At 32.6% G+C, this 17,783-nt stretch overlaps 1 protein-coding gene across 1 annotated transcript in view; it reads right to left on the minus strand.

The window, feature by feature from the left end:
• The window catches only part of LOC149426100 (monocarboxylate transporter 2-like), a 198,886-nt gene that overhangs the window by 148,947 nt on the left and 32,156 nt on the right, over positions 1–17,783 (minus strand). Inside the window, 1 exon segment of the mRNA XM_089635251.1 lies at positions 9,469–9,578. Coding sequence (XP_089491377.1) covers positions 9,469–9,578 — 110 coding nt within the window.

Genomic DNA, 17,783 nt, shown 5'->3' on the forward strand with positions numbered 1-17,783 from the left:
CTTACACACGTGTCTTTACACTGCGCAAGAACTAATAATTGAAAATGTTTTTAAAGATATTGTTGTATACTCTACAGAACTCATATTTAAAGTCGGAGAATTAAATACTCTATTCCTATATCACTTATAAAAGTATAAAGAGGATATTCTAAATAAAGCCGCATTATTTATAAACACGAAAAATCTTAGGCCAAAATATAAGCTATCAAAAATGCAAAAATGGGTAAAAGAAATATCTACGGACAAAATTCTTTAATAAATTACCAAGAAATATAAAACTCCGAAAAACAGCTTTATAAAATTCAAAACACAACTAAAAATATACCGAAAACTAATACTCATTAAAATTTAAAATTTTCCTTGAAAATGAAAACTTAAATACGAAAAAGTAATAAAAATCTTTTTAATAACTAAATTAATAACACCTACTCTCCCATACACAAAGGCATAGATTTTTATGGGGATACATCTTTAAATATATGGGAGTCGGGGATGGGTACCGCCGCCTCGGGAACCATTTATTGGATAACCAACACCCCTGCCATAGGTCACCCCGAGTGGTTCGTTATGTTTGGTGACTTAGCAGGGTGAGTTTATGGGGTGAGGTTTATCTAGGTCAGAACTTCCTCTCCTTCCTTTCCCTAAAAAGACCCACCACACAGCATTCCCAAAGATGACATATGAAATTTTTTCCTCCTGTGTAATACTTATGTAACAAAATATAGTTTCATAATTTTGAACCATATATTGTATTATTATACACATTTAATTAAATTATCATTTATGTTTATACTTTCGTATATATACATTTTAAAAATATGTATAAGCATAATAAGCGCTTTCACCACACAATTATATCCTCTGGAGATTAAATCAGCAAATTTTCCCTGCAAACCAGCAAATTAAAATTTTCCAGCAGCTGTCTACATTCCTGCTGACTGTTAGCGTTTTTGTGGAATGTTAACAATACAAAACACACGATTACAAAACCATAGTCAGTTATTTAAATTGGTGTCTACTAACATCATAAAAATCAATAATTCACTTCCTGGCTTCGTTTTAATTTAACGAAAATAATAGCAAATACATTTTCAAAAAATTCAAAAGTTCAGGTTTTTATGAGACGTGCTTATTATAAAAATAGTTATTTTTTGAAAAACATACCGATCGTTTCCACATAACAAATAATTTCGTTAGAAATTGGAAAAATTAAATTTGATTTTAGCTTTTTTCGTAAAGACTCTTATACCATTGTTATATAATATATAAAACATCAAACCATCAATTAGCTAAAAATTATCAGCTTTTCATACCATCCGTAGATGAGTGAATTTTCCCTTTTCTTTAATTATTTGAACCTAGATTTAAATACCACTAAAAAAATTGTAATAAGTAACGGTAATAGTACAAAAATCATACATAAATCAGACAATAAAAGAAAAAAGTACATTTCACGTCATGTTTATCCTACCATAATTGACAATGTAAAGAAGTGGAGAACAATTGTATTTTAAAATAACCGTACTTCAAATTTAGTAATAAAAAACATTCCAAAACTACCCAACCAGCTTTATAGACGAATAATAAATGAAAAAAATAACGAGTAAAAACATAGGATAAGGATAATATTTTAAACAAATCAGGGGTCTTTCAATTAATTTGTAATCTTTTTTTATGTTGGTAAGACTTCGAGAAATTTTAATATTAGGTTTAAGAAGAACCTAAAGTATTTGAATAATAATAATAATTCTTAATTTGCCAACAAAATTTTTGATTTATAAAAATGCCAACATTTTTATAAATCCCAACCAGGAATTATTAGATTCCTGGTCAAATAAAATTTTACACGCAAAACACTTCAATTATCTCAACCAAACGTATGTTGACAAAATTTCGTCAAACAAATGGTTGAGTATTGGAGAGTTGAGCGCAGAAATAGAAGGATTTATGCTTGCCATTCAGGATAGAGTCATTAATAGAGTCATTAATACATTCAGGATAGAGGTAGAAAATGTTTGGCTTTTTCGGAAACTATAGAACATATTAAATTGGGATGTTCTATATTAGCACCGTCCGAGTATACATTTAGGCACAATCAAGTTTTAAAAATAATTCACCAAAATTTGGTAATTAAACATAACTTGATTGACTGCCGTAATGTAGTACCATATTATGAATACGAACCAAATTCATTTTTAGAAAACGAATTTTTTAAAATATATTATGATAAAACTATACTAACAGACCGTGCGATTAGTCATAATAGACCCGATATAGTTTTACATGACAAAATTAAAAAAAAAACTTATATCATTGATGTCGCTATACCAAATTCCTGTAATATTCAAAAATCTGTTAGCGAAAAAATAAGAAAATACACAGATTTAGGAAATGAAATAAAAAGAATTTGGCATTCTCAGACTATAAAAATATTACCATTCGTTATTTCGGCTACTGGCATTATACCTAGCTCTCTAATTAAAAATTTAGGCGTATTAGATCTATCAAAAAAATTATATATAAAGATGCAAAAGTCGGTCATTTTGAATACATGTAGGATAACAAAAGATTTTTTTAAATATTTATGTTGAGGGATCAGTAGGATTTATAGGCCCTTTTAGAAGTTCTACCGAGCCGAACCCTCTGATATGAAAATATCTGGAGTCGGTGAATTATTTTCCCATTTGATCTCTGGTGAGTTGACGTGTTGTTCTTGTATTGTTTTGTATTTATTTTGCTTATATAATGCACTTACATAATGTTGATTGACTAGATGATCATTTGTGGAAAAGTGAGTGGAAGGGTTAAGTTTTTCCTTTGGGGAAGATTTAACCCGGACAACTAAATCGGAAGTTAAAAAAAAGAAACAAATCATTCTTTTAATATAAATAAAGAGATCCAATTTTTACATATAATGGATTTACAATTAATTTTTAAATATTCATTTCTTTAGTTTTTTTTTCACATTAATACCATTATTCACGGTGATTCAATTTACTTTTAATATTTTTTTTTATTATTTACATTATATTAATTAATAAATTTTATAAAACCATATTTATTTATAAAAAAATATTATTTTGTATGATTATTTTTTGTAACAAAAACTGACGTAACGCTTGTAATTTTTTTTGTTTATACGTACTTGTTTGTCGATTCTCGGTATTTTTTTTTACTCTGACGAAGAAACCATTTGTTTCGAAACATTATTTTGATTAATATCGGTGTACAAAGTGATTTATTTTCATAAAAAAAGATTTATAATTGTTATTTATATAAGTAAATGCAGGTTTCTATCCAAAGCTGGACGCTAGAAGGCAAATAAAGACGAATAATATTAAAGTCCAAAAAATACGAAATATATCTTTTTTATTTGGATTTAAAAAATCATTTAATATTTTTGTTCTTTCCTTTCTAAAATTAAAACAGAAAAAAAATTAACGACTTAATAGAATAAAAACTTTTTTAGACTATTAGTACACTAATGAGGCGTGTTGAAACAGCAAGACAGCAATCTCCACTTCTTTTCATTTTGAGTAAAATGCAATAAATGTTTTTTTTTGTATTTTTCCAATACCTTATGTATCACACCCAGGCTGTTCACACTTTGTATGGGGTGGCGGTTTTAAATATCATATTTCTGGGTCTCTGATTGGCTCAAACAAAAACTGCTGTTTTTGTTCCGTAACCTGAAGGAAATCGCCATGTTTGTTGTGGAACTAAATATTAAAATTCAAAAATGTATGGAATATTGTCGTTTATGCTCCGAAACCTTTGCAGCAGTCGATAGTATTTTTGATTCTCTATCCATCGCCATATCTAACTCATTTTACACCAATGGTGGAGATTGCTGTCTTTGTTTCAACACGCCTCACTTGTATGGGTATACCCGTCCATAAAACATCCCTAATATGACACATTTGAAAGATAAATAACTAACATAACTCCCAATTATTTTAAGGTAACACCAGGTTTGTTTTCAGAGATCAATTTTATTTATTTAATGTTGTTAATAACTTTAGTCGAGTCAAACCACAAGAGATATGTGTTGTTGCAGTTGACGTCAACTTTCTGCGACACACTTGTACTAGACTTGAGCCTTGTGTTGGCAACTCAGAGAGCTCTTATAACTTTGTCAGCAAAAGAAAAAAGGAAACGCTCTTTTAAGAAATTCGAAATCGATTGAGCGCACTCACCTTTGTATGGGGGCGATAAAAGAAAACAGGACAGCGATTCTGGAATCTCTATCATGAATGTCTCGCGACATGCTGTTATAGTCCATTTTCACGCAATTTAGTCAATGGGCAAAAGGGGTAAACCCAAATCGGCAGACGAATTGATAAATTGGAAAGGGTAATCTAAAACACGTTGATTTTGAATCTACCAAATTATATCCACTTTTGAGCGATATGTGCCCACGATATTCAAGGGCAATATTGTTAATTGTTCCCCGATATTTAATGATTCCCCATGGACGGGAGACCTGTCGGTCTTCAGCCCCTTATGTAGCGATATAATCTGTAGTCGGAGTCCTACTTATTTCGGGTGCCGCATCGTTCAAAGCCCTACTTACACACGCAGTAATATTAGCGTGATGGCGACATCGCGAACAATGCGGCGGACACAACCTTCAAAACCGGAAATGTCCATCTCGTGTCTGCCTCGTAAACTCTGGTCCGCAACCAATAGGATAAGGTCCTTCCACAGCCGCTTTGCCCACATGATGCACAGGTGGGGCCTCAAAGAGTCGGCGATGTGTGAATGCGGTGTAGTGGAGACTAACGAACATATGGTCAACGAATACCCGCTGCATTCATTCCCCGGCGGGATTGATGAGGTTCACAAAGCGACGACAGACTTCATAGACTGGTTCACTGACCTAGATGTTCCCCTGTGACCCCCAACCATACGAAAGAATAAGAAATATATTTTAAAAATTAAACATGTTATTGTATTAACGATTAGCTATTGACATAATATGGTATAACAGCTGCCAAGAGTTGGTATGGCACTCAGAAAGTTATAATAAAAACGCAGACAATTCGAAATACGTAGAGGTAAGTCATTTAAATCATCTAATATATAAATCTTAAGATTTTAGTGAGGACATTTCATTCCTATTCCGCATTTATCCATATAAAGATGTTCCTCGCGCCCTGGAATCAAGCCGCGCGACTTTGGGGAATCGAGTCCCAGAGCAAACAGAACAGAACAGAACAGCATAACATCGCTTGAATGCTTCCACCGCGCATTGTGGGAACTTTTCACCGTGCAATGGCAGAATCGACGGTTTTTTATTACTCCGGGAGAACTTTAAAAGCCATTTCGCTCCACGTAACTTCCGCACAAGCAATCCGGTCCTTCTGCTCTTCTAGTGAATGCTGCTCACTTTTAAACTCGTTATAACCCAACTTTTAAACGAAACAATAAAGCGTATTTTATATTTATATTATTTTCACGACTTGGGCGGCAACTTTTACGTTTTATCATTTTAATTGGTTGACACTATGTAAAATATCATTCCTCAGATGATTGGTATTAATTTAATATAAGGATTTTACAACAACACTAATTAAAATTGACAAGCATTGCCTGCATATAATACTTACAAGGAATGCTGTCCTATTCTACTGGTATTTCAATGAAAGATGCTCCGAGGAACTAGCGTATTGATCTCTTCGGCACCGTTGCATGGTCGGAACCAGGCCAAACGCGCGCCCAGCATTTGTCATATAAAGGGTTGTTCTTGAGTTCAACAGCTCTGCTGTGGTAGAATTTTCCAGCTTTGTAAATGTGAAATCGCAGAAGAACTGCTCCAAAACCTCTGGAGCCAGTGAGACTATGGCATCCCTCAGTGGGGAATGTTTTGAGGCTGAAGGTTGTGGGTAGGGGAAGGAGATAGGGAAGATGAAGGTGAGGAAGTACCTAGCTATTCAGATCTGGTCACCAAACATGGCCAAAGCCATTTCAGGAGGAAACACAGAAGCTGACGACCTCCGTGGTCGAGGAGCTGAATGTGTTATTTAACAATTTACTCACTAAACATAAGTTCCAGAGCGGAAGATACTTTCAGTAGCGCCCTGGTGAACGACCACCATTCAGAATCGATACGTAGAGCATAACAGCCATGTTTGATAAACATATCTGAAAAGCAAGGTACCACCTAACCTTCCTCCTCTCCATCTCTTCCCCCCCCCACAACACTACCTACAGCCTCACAACATACCCCTATTGGGAATGCCATAGTCTAACTTGGGACTTTGTACGGTACTCACATAAAAAATAATAATCAGGTAGAACCTACACAGCAAAATAGAAACCGGATTTTACCTCAACCGTATTTAAAGTTTACATAAAACATTAACGGCCTATTTACGAGAACAACATACGCACCATTTTATAAAACTCTTCACGTGGAAAGACAGTTTTATATCTGCAACAGAATAATTTGAATCAAATGAATAAAAGATTTTCTAAAAAAATATATCACCCTAGAATAAAATACTTTATCTCAGATCGTCATCCATCATAACGACGTTTAGTTTTTGCGATATTTTTCTACTTCCTACATTTATTTTATTTCTTTCATCTGATTATGCTGCGCATAACTATCATTTATCTTCATCCTTGAATAAATATGTAAATTGTGCTGTCACGTCAAATGCATAGTTTAGTAATAGGCTTGTGTTTGGTGATCCAATCCCGGACCAAAACTGTAATCCCGGGATTAAAATTTCAATATACCGGATTTTGTTGCTCATTCAAAACATTTAAAAAATGGGTAGTGTTCGGAAGTATAGCCGATTGTTATCTTTAAGATATAGTTTACTCCTTACTCACCCCCCATGCCCATCCTAATCATCTTTGTCACCAGGAGGCAGGAAGTACCAAAACAGTACCTTTTCTAACGCGCAACCACTGGCTACTAGTTCAATTCCGGGTTACGTGCAATTCGCCGTGGAGTTTCTATGCTTCAGTGTGAGGGAATACCGAGGACATTAAATACAAGGTAGGGCTTTAAATATTTTGGTGGCATCCTCTAGAGTTCAATTCCGTTCCCCTTTCTATTATTTCGTCCACAAGAAGCTCGCGGCCCGAGACAAATATTCCAAAAGCTATCGAAACAGGTAGTTTTGAGAATTTTGAGTTTTTTTTAGTTAACATAATTAAGCTTTCTTCCAGAAACTTGCCACCATGTCACTTAGAAAGCATGGAACCTCATTTTCAGAAGGTTCATCTTGTCGTTGCTGAAGCGCGCTTGGGTCTTCTGTGAGAATTTGAGACATCTATCTTCTACCTTCCGATATTGCAGCTTTTCCATAAAAAAATCCATAAGCCCTGCTTCGGTAAACCTTATGAACCTCAACTTCATGCATGGATTACTCAACCTTCGCGGCTGACACGTTGGAAAATTACTGTTTTCCGCTTCGTTGTTCATCGCAAATTTCAGTAAGACCAGCTGCAAAATCCCTACAACACTTGCGAATGCTTTTAACATCCATGCAACATTTGCCGTACATTTCTACCAATCGACGATGGATTTCAATCGGTTTAACATATTTTGTGTTCAAGAACCGATTAACTGCGCGAATTTCGCACATGGCAGTAACACAGAGCAGGAGCTCCATTGTAGACGATTGCCAAGCCAAGACTCAGAGTCGCTTGTTTGGGAGTGGGGGAAGCATCAGACCTAACAGTGTTGCCAATAGCGACTTGAAAAGTTTCTCCATGTCCCCTGCCATTTGGAAACTTTTCTTTAGTGACTATCCTCCTGTATGAGATAGGTGTATAGAAGTAGTTTTTAACGGAGTTATTGGAGCTTCTAGAACGATGGACCCATTAAGTCTGTAATAAATAAACATATTGTTGTTATAAATATGGTAAATACATATATTGCCATAATGGAAAACGCAAATAACTTGACGCTGCATTGTAAGCATTCAATAAGAAGAATAAGATGGTTTAAATGGTAGTTTTATCTAAAACGATTATACGTAATAGACGTAAGCGATTTTCTTGAAAATATATAATAAACAGATACAGTAATAATAAAATTTAAATAGATACTGTTCATTGTGTGTTCATACGTTAAAATAACAGAACCAAGTGTGTATTTTTTAAAAATTCTCGGACAATTCTTCATCAAGTGAAATTCATAAAATTACTTTTTCAACTCGGCATCTAAATAGAGATTATCGTAAAAAAAATAATGTAATATTTATTTTTAAGAGCTTAACACTTTGTGTATATGTTGTTTGAAGTCTGTAAACAATTCGGAATGCGTGCTCTTAAAAAGCATTCATAGTCAAGACTAACAAACTCTTCTAATAATGAAGAAGTAAATATCACTCTACATATTCAATTACCCTTCATATGATGTTTTTATGCTTCATATAAAAGTAATGATTGACCTTTTAACAATCAACTAGTATGGTTGTAGTTAACCCACTTTAATAAGTGCGGAATAAATAAGGTATTTTCAGTGTTCTTTTACTTTCGAAAAAAATACGATAGTGAAGGTATTTTTATTTTGTTTTGATGTTGACGGTTTGAAATATGCCACTTTCGATTTGCCGCCAAAACATCTTGAATTTGGAACTTTTTTCGAACTAGAAATCGTGAATTTGGCGGCGTTGTCGTCACGCCGAGTGACGCTAGTGACAGCCGTCTTACCAAACATTTTCGTTTTCTATGTCATAATGACGTTGTAGTCAATTGGAACCGTATCGGAATGTGTGGTTATAAATATAAATTTTTTTTATTATGAATGAAAATATTAAAACCACATAGTTTTAGTACGATAATCATAATTAGGAACACAAACTTTAAATCTTCCGCTTTAATTTTTTATTCTTACCTCACTTTTCATTTTTATGATTAACTTAAAATCAAATACTACTTATACATAGTTGATAAGTAGTAGTCTTTTTGCGTGATATGAATCAATTTAAAAATACTTACACGTAATTTTTCATTTAAATTTTATTAATAGTTAATTACAATCCAATAAATTTTGATTTTAAAATTTCTCAACATACTCTTCCTATTTATTATTTTCTTGTCATGATTACTAATACGTACATTCATTAGTTTAGGATTTAAAACTATTTTCATCGAGGCGAAATTACCAAGATATTGTAGATATGGACATACGAAATAAGTACTTTAACTATTTAAAATTTAGTATACCCACCTTATCACTTGTATAACATGTACTGCGTATGTCTAAATATATAAAATAAATAAATTAATAAAAATTAATATTTTTATCGGTAGTAAAAAGTACTGTTAATTTGACCGGGATCCCGGTTTTGAAAACCCTAAATTGCTCGATAAGCTGAACTAATATTGAAACAATTATTATCCAAATTACATGCTACCATTTCTCGGCTAGTTATGTGAGGTAGTTGCTAGTTGTGTGCATTAACATTAAAGTGTATTGAAGAGGGTACTTACCCGCCATAAGACTCGCAGCGTCTCCGAGATGTTTGAGGGCGTAAATATAAAGAAGCCCGAAGGCTAACTGCAGGCCGCTACTCAACAAGTTAACCAAGAATGCAGCTCCACAGATAATCCACCTGGAAAAAACGTAAAAACTTAATAAGACTGCACAGTAGTTATGTAATAAAGGCTTCTGGATGCTAATTATATATTCCAATGGATTTCAATTGATTATTTGCCATGTGGAGTATCGATGATAGCCTGTTTATTATATTTTCTGTGAGGGTATTCAGTAATAATTGGAGAGATAATTATTTTTCAAAATCATGAGCCATGATTAGTTTTTGTTATTATAATACCTAATAATTCAAAATTATGTGGACCTCACTATGCTCGACAGCGCTGAGGGCTTGATTTCGTTGAGTAATATTATTACTAGTAATTATATGAACGGAAGACCTCGCGTCCAAAAAATAATTTTTTAAATTTTCTCTTATCTAATAATTCAAAATTTCCTCTAAAGTCTTAAAATTTGTAAATAGGTATTTTAATAATTTTTCATAAATGTGAAATAAAATAGAGTAATGTCACAATACAGGATAATTTAAAAAAAATCTGCAGTGACAAAAATAGGGCACATAAACAGTAAAGATAATATGAAGTCAAGACAAAAACAAGGTTTTGATGGAGTTCACGACATTTGACACATCAATATAAAATATTATTTGCGTAATGACTGACAATTCATCATTCAATCAATCATTAAGGCTTACACTAACAAATTCAAGGTCCTCTCTTGAGTTGACAAGTCTTGCACTTCTGGACATTGGTAAATGGTATCCAAAATTTGTGTTGTTTTGAGTGTTGATTGAGGAAAAGCATATCATTATTTCTGGTCTACGAGAAAAGGATATTGAAGGTGATGAGTTGCGGCAGAGTAGGTGAGTCAATCATACTGTTAATAATTTTGAAAAGGCAGATGAGATCAAAGTCCTTACTACGTTTTTCTAAAGAAGAAAGATTTAATTTTACTTCAAGTTCATCGTATGAGTAGTCGCCTCTTTCCAGCCTTAACCTCCAAGCAATTCCCCTTAAGAAGATATGCTGTACGGATTCAATATAATTAATGTGAACATCATAGAATGGGTGTTATAATATCAATAACCCTTAATATAAATATGAAACAGACAAAGACACAGAAAATAAAATGATAATGATCACAACTTGGACTGTTTTTCATATTATCTTCTTTAATTATTAAACGGAAAAGTCAGTTAAATACTTTAAAACCTTCCACTAATACTTTCATAGCCTATTCTAATTATGTTTTACATTTGAAGATGCCTTCCCAAGGCTACGGGCCATGGGACTTTAGTTAAATAAAAGTAGAAAGTGCCCAAAAAAAAATAATAAACCTAGTGATATTTTAGTTCGTTAGGTTGTTCGAGGATGCTGGCTTGTAAAGTAAATAACGAACCCCTGATAATGAGAGAACACGTCGGGCGGCGTTAATTTTATAATAAACGTCCTTCGTCGATCGCTTCGTAAGGCCCCTTAATGAAAGCTTTATCAATCGCCTCACGTGTTTTGTTAAATTTCCAGCGGGTACCGGGTCCGGGAAAAGCTACGTGTTGGTGTTGACATCGCGCTGTTTCACTGTGCCTTGGCGGGCTTTCAAGTGATTTATTTACGGGACATGATATTATATTGGCAAACAGGTTTTTCGCGACATTCGACAATCGATTTTTGTATTCCTGGTGTGTATGGATAAAGTTGCAGCAAAGACTGGAGGAATTCATAATCGAATATACGAATTTATTAGGAGAAAATTATTGACTCTTCAAACATAAAATTTTGTAGTCAAATTGACATGCAATTTTAAAATTGTTTGTTAACATATACCCTAATCCTACCTACTATGTTGAGAAAAACCCAAGGCCATATAAAAGACGGCAAAATCGGCCAAGACGATTTTTTTTATTGGTTGATTTAATGAAAATTGCCAATATTAAAGCAAATCATTCGTATTGATGATAAATTCATAAAGTTTTACAGAAATTTGTAGATACCAAACAACATAGTAGATAGGATTAGGGTATATGTTAACAAACAATTTTAAAATTGCATGTCAATTTGACTACAAAATTTTATGTTTGAAGAGTCAGTAATTTTCTCCTAATAAATTCGTATATTCGATTATGAATTCCTCCCTTCTTTGCTGCAACTTTATCCTTTGTCCTGATAGAATGGTTTTTCCATAGCCAGTCAACGACGTGAACATATTTGGTGATTATAATAATAAAAAAGAATTAAACAAAATAGTCATACAAAAACTAAAAAAGTGTTGCAATTTAACGTCTACTAAAAAAATGGTTTACTCAACTTATTGACCAAACTTCACTACGAGGACAAAAACCACAAATTTTCTTCATCAAAAATTCACATTCCAGCCAGAAAAAAAAAATTTCCACGTAACAAAATTATCAACATCAAAATATGGCTATCGTGAAATCATAAAGAAATATGACGTAACACCAACATAACAACCTATATTCGACAAATATAATGAGGAAATCAACAAATATAAAGATGAGGTCTACAAATATGAAGACGGTGAAATCATAAAAACATACAGTAATACCAACACAACAATCTACAGTCGGTGAACACGATGAGGAAATCAACAAACATTAAGACGAGATCTACAACTATGAAGATGATGAATCGGCAAACGTGATGAGGAAATTAACAAACATAAAGATGAGTTCTACAAACATAATGATGAGGAAATCATAAAACTTATGAATTAACTCCAACACCAAAATCAAAATTATAATTTTTTTATTGTCACATTATAATTATAACTGCATTTTTCGAACATTTGTCTATTAATTACCGCACTAATGAGGTGCCTCTAGTAGCTAATATCATATCACGGTGTACGTGAACTGTAAAGTGTAAATGAACACATCTTAATCCACTCGAACAAATTTACTCTTATTTGCTCTACAGATATATCCTCCTCATGTAAATAGTAATGGGTTTATTGTAAGTTAGTCAATGTTAAATATTTGTCTGTGTGCAGAAATAAAGCACTCTTCAAACATTAATTACATTTCATATTTACCTGAAGCGACTGTCTGCGTCTAGCTACTTCTCTTCAAAGAAATCGGGTTTTTACCGGGCTCCACGGTAACGAATGAAATAAAAGCAAATTGCGAAGTCAACTGCGGTAGAATTTCAGTCAATTTCAAAAAAAGCAAACCATTGCATTGTTTCTATAGCTCTGACGTAGTAAGATTACAAGTAGAGCTTCAGTTGCTCTTAGCCATGGGTTATGGGAGATAAAAGTATGTTTTGTTTATTGTTTAATGAATTCACTCCAAAAGCGCTTTGCGTTCCACTTGCTCAGAGGCAGTGAAAGTATGGGTTTGTCATTTGTTGTTAATGGTTGTGATGTTGAATAAAGTGGGAAAGAAAAGAGGTAGAAGCAGGTGTGAAGCACCTGGATATTTAGAGCTGTTCACAAAACGTAGCTAAAGCCATTTCAGATAATATTTCCGTTGCGTCGAAATAATATTTCAACAAAACAATTGGACTTTTATTGTGATATATCGACGATGGCTATCGTATCTTAATTAGCAGGCGGTTCGAAAAATCTGGACCCCGACCTGGTTCTCACCTTATTTATTATCGTATTATTCTAGACAGCTCCAGGTAACCCTGTAGACTAACCCAGTGCCATTTATGGGCGAGCTCATACACTAATATCAAGGATATTACAATTTCGATTCTGAATGGTGGGGCACCAGGGATGATGGCACCAGAAAGATGTGCAAATTGCATATTGGGTATTAGAAACAACCGACACTTAAAATCGTATTTTATTTCGTCATGTCCGATGTTAAACCAGCGAGTTCTCCAGAGTTCAGAGCCAAGGAACTTAACGCCCTACCACGGTGGTTGTCAATATAATGATTTAAGTTTAACTATTGAGTTTTATTAGGTCAACTACCACATTACTGACCGCAGCCAGAGGGAATTTGCATTTCTATGTGAGAATAGAATTCAATATTATATTCAATAGACAATTCAATTCAAAATATCTAGCAGCGGAGGGATAGTTCATTCGTTCGTCCCTTCTGAACACCCTGATCCCTAGATTCCTACCCACCCCTCATACGTTTTTCTCTCATTCTCTCCACACAGCATCCCAAAAGATGACACAGGCCCCGATGGAAATTGTTTTCCTAAGAGCTTTCAGTGTGGGGTTAATATAAACAAAATTACCACCATCATTTTATTTTACTTTTTCATAATTTTTTCTCTTTAAATGCATCTCATGTAAGATGAGAGACTGGAATTGCACAACACTCTCAGTCCTGTGGAATTGAAATATAGAGGAGCATATTAAAAAAAATTACCAATACAGATACCTCAAAAATTGTACCTGTCTGTAACTCTCATAAATAAAAAAAAAAACGGAAAAAGTGTCAAAATGTTTTAATAAATTAAGAAATAATTTTAATAATAAAAAATTGTACTATTATTTATTTGGTTGCGTGATTTTTTGATGATTACGGTACCCACGAAATATTATTCATGTTTTTTTTGTAAAAGTCTACTAAAAATAAGTTAACATATTTTATTTCAAATTATTTGGGGCAGACATAATGATTTAATATTGGATAATTATTTTTGATGGAATTGCAAACAACTCTAATAAATTAGTGGTGAATAATTAATTTTACCGAAAAACGCACAGATTGAAACACTAACCGTTTTAATTATCTCTGGAAAATAATATATAGTTGACACTATGCGGGTATATCGGTTAAATAATCAAATACACTATGAGCTTTTGAAATTGTTTTAAACATAAAAATAATACTAACAGAAAAATAAAATCACCTGCAATATTCGATGATGAAATATTTGTTCTAAAAAATAATTCAATTAATTGAATAAATAGAAATTGTGTACATTAGTGATGGCCGATAAGTATACAAAAATTCAAATTTTATAAAATAAATAGTGCATGCATTTTCATACGAATTTGATACTTTGTGATATGACATTATAATTTAAAAATAACTTTGTAAGCATCTGTTATTTAAAATGTGTTTGTTTCATTTTACTATTTAATTTAATTTTCGGCACTGAATCCATAGCAAAGAGTTGCATCTGAAGCTGCTTACGAATTACAGCATATGATTAACATGAAAAGTGGACAATAAAAAAATAAAGATGATGATGATGAAAAACACAATCGCAATATAGTGAGTTCCACCGCGATACTTCAAAGTAATTATCACCACAACAAAATGAATGAGAATTTAATGCGATATTATGCACTTCCAATTAAGTAAAATTCCTTCTTTTTACTTTTCTACAAGATTATGTACACGAAACACACTCACGATTTGCTTTCAAGGTAGTCTAAATCCTTCTGCTTTTCAAACAAATGCACTCGAATTCGCACTATGTTCTTGCCATTGTTCCAAAGTTCAAATACTTTTCCAGCAAGGTGATAGGGATGGATAGGAACTAGATAAAATATCTGAATAAATAAAATCCTTGTAGGAACTACGCATATGGATTGTAAAAAAAAAAACAAATCATCAAATATACCAATTTTGATATTTCTATTTTTGAGACCGATAATTCGTGGTGGAATTCCATTATAATATATTATAATAAAACAAATAAAAAAATTTATTCCACTTAATTTTATTTTGACCGTAACCGGTTTCAGCTCGTCAAAGCCATCTTCAGACTGGTACACAAAATTCTTAGTCTACGGTTTATATACACAACATATGGGGGAGGGGGGAGAGGGGTAGTTTATAGGGTTTTAATCAATTTTATTTGTTACTAAGTCGTTTAAGATTGTTGAATTTCTAAATATTTGGTAATTCCAGTAAGCTAATTACCTTGGGTTTGTAGCTTATTTCAATATTTATTAGGGAAAAAACCTCACAGGTAATGTGCATTATTAATGACCTAATTTTATTGTCAAATCATTATTTATGATGGGATTATATTTGCTTTTTGAAAAGATACATGTTTACATTTGAGAAATTATTATAAGAATTAAGAAAGTAGGGACTTAGCAACTGATACAAATAGCTTATTAATTACAAAGTTACTTATTGAAGGGGTACATGTTTACATTGAAATAGGGATGGTCTAACCTAACTACTTATTTTAATGTCGAAATTATTATGAAAATTACAATGGATACAAGAGCGGAGACTTGGCAAATGATTCTAATTGTTTATTCATTACAAAGTTAGGGTCTATTTTATTAATTAAGCGAGTAATTTCTAAAGATTCTAGTCTATCAAGTTTGTGGCCTTTATTGCAAGTATGGAGGACTTTAACATCTCTGTCTTTATCAAACGAGTGTTTGTTTTCTAATAAATGTGATGCTACATTTGACAATTCGCCTTTATTATTTACCCAATTTGTAAAATGCTCTTTAATACGGGTTTTGAAAGATCTCCCTGTTTGACCAACGTAATATGCTGGGCAGTTAGCGCAGTTCACTTGGTAAACGCCCGAGTTCTCGAGTTTATCTCTCTTATCTTTGTTGTTAATTAAAATTCTACCTAGAGAGTTTACATTATAAAAAGCTGTTTTGCATTTATCATTATTGGTTAATCTAGATATTTTTGTTGATATTTCACCAATATAAGGGATTTTAACCCATTGTTTATTACTATCTTTTTCATTTTTATTTTCAAGGCCTTGTGAAATGATTGTTAATGTAAGTTTTTTATCCTTTTTCTCTATTAGCCTATCAATAGTTTCGCTTTTGTATCCGTTGTTATTGGCGATAGTTTTAATAATATTTAATTCATTATTATAATTTATATAATTCAAAGGCACGTGTAAAAGTCTGTGAATGAGTGAATAAAATACTGATAATTTATGTGAAATGTGGTGTCTAGATGTATTGTATATTATATTATCACTATATGTAGGTTTTCTATAAATTGAAAATTCTAATTTATTGTTAATGATTTCGATACCTATGTCGAGAAAGTTAATCTTATTACCCCCCATTTCCATTGTGAACTGGATTGATTTGTTAATTTTATTGATTTCTTTTAGAAAAATATCTAATTGTCTGTTTGTTCCTGTCCAGATAATCAGAATGTCATCTACATATCTACGGTAGAAGGCGACTTTATTAAACGATTTTAGTTTTTCGATGGATTCTTCGATATAATCCATGAAGAATTCAGCTAAGACCGGTGAAATCGGGCTCCCCATAGCTAACCCATTAGATTGGATGTAATAGTTATTATTAAATCTAAAGAAATTTTGTTCTATGCATGTATTTAGTAATCTTGTTATTTCGTTACGTTTTATTAAATAAATGTTTATTTTTTCCATGTAATTATTAATAATTATTTTTAATTCGTTTGTTGGTATGTTTGAGAACAAACTAACAACATCAAATGAAACTAAGGTGGCATTATTGGGAACTTTGATGTCTTTAATGAGGTCTATAAGTTGTAGGGAATTTATTATTCCGTATTTTGGTTTAAAATTAAGAGTATTTTTTATAATATTATTTCCAAATTTTGCTAATTTATAGGCAGGAGCTGAATTATATGACACTACTGGCCTTACTGGCATATTATTTTTGTGTACTTTTGGCTGTCCATATAGACGTGGGCATTGGGGGTTCATAACAGAAAGGCTATTTTTATGGTATTTATTTTTAATCAAGGTTTGGCATGAATTTAGAATTGTGTTTACGTCTGCTGCAAATTTAGGAGTGGGGTCCTTTTTCAATAAGGTTACATTACTGGTGTCCAGCACATCTTGGACTTTTTCTAAATAATCTGATTTATTTAAGATAACTGTACTGTTACCTTTATCTGCTTTTGAGATAATCAGATTATTTTGTTTGATTTTATTTTTTATTGATTTTACGATACGTGCTTCGCTAGAAAATTTCCCCTCAGTCGTTGCGTTTTTTATTATTTTAGTACATAGGTATTTTTTACCGTAATCTGACGTTGCAATATCAGTATCTATCGCGAGATTCTCGAGATCTTTTAAGTTAAGTGGTAAGTTTGGACAGTATTTTAATCCTTTATTAAGCATTGTTATTTCAGTATCATTAAATTCTACATTAGTGTTGTTTACTACTTGATCGTAAAAGGATGGTATGGTTGAATTAACAGTTTTATCCCTTGTCGTTGATTTTAAGTGTTTTTGTGTCCAGTGTGTTAGTTTTTTAAGTTGTTTTTGGTAAGTGATATGAATTTTATTGTTAACCATAAGGGTGGTGTCATTATAAAGGCAATCAAATTCTACGGGGTGTA

This window comes from Hesperophylax consimilis, chromosome 1 (assembly GCF_061612785.1).
Source record: "Hesperophylax consimilis isolate HC1 chromosome 1, BYU_Hcon_1.0, whole genome shotgun sequence".
Taxonomy (NCBI): Eukaryota; Metazoa; Arthropoda; class Insecta; order Trichoptera; family Limnephilidae; genus Hesperophylax; species Hesperophylax consimilis.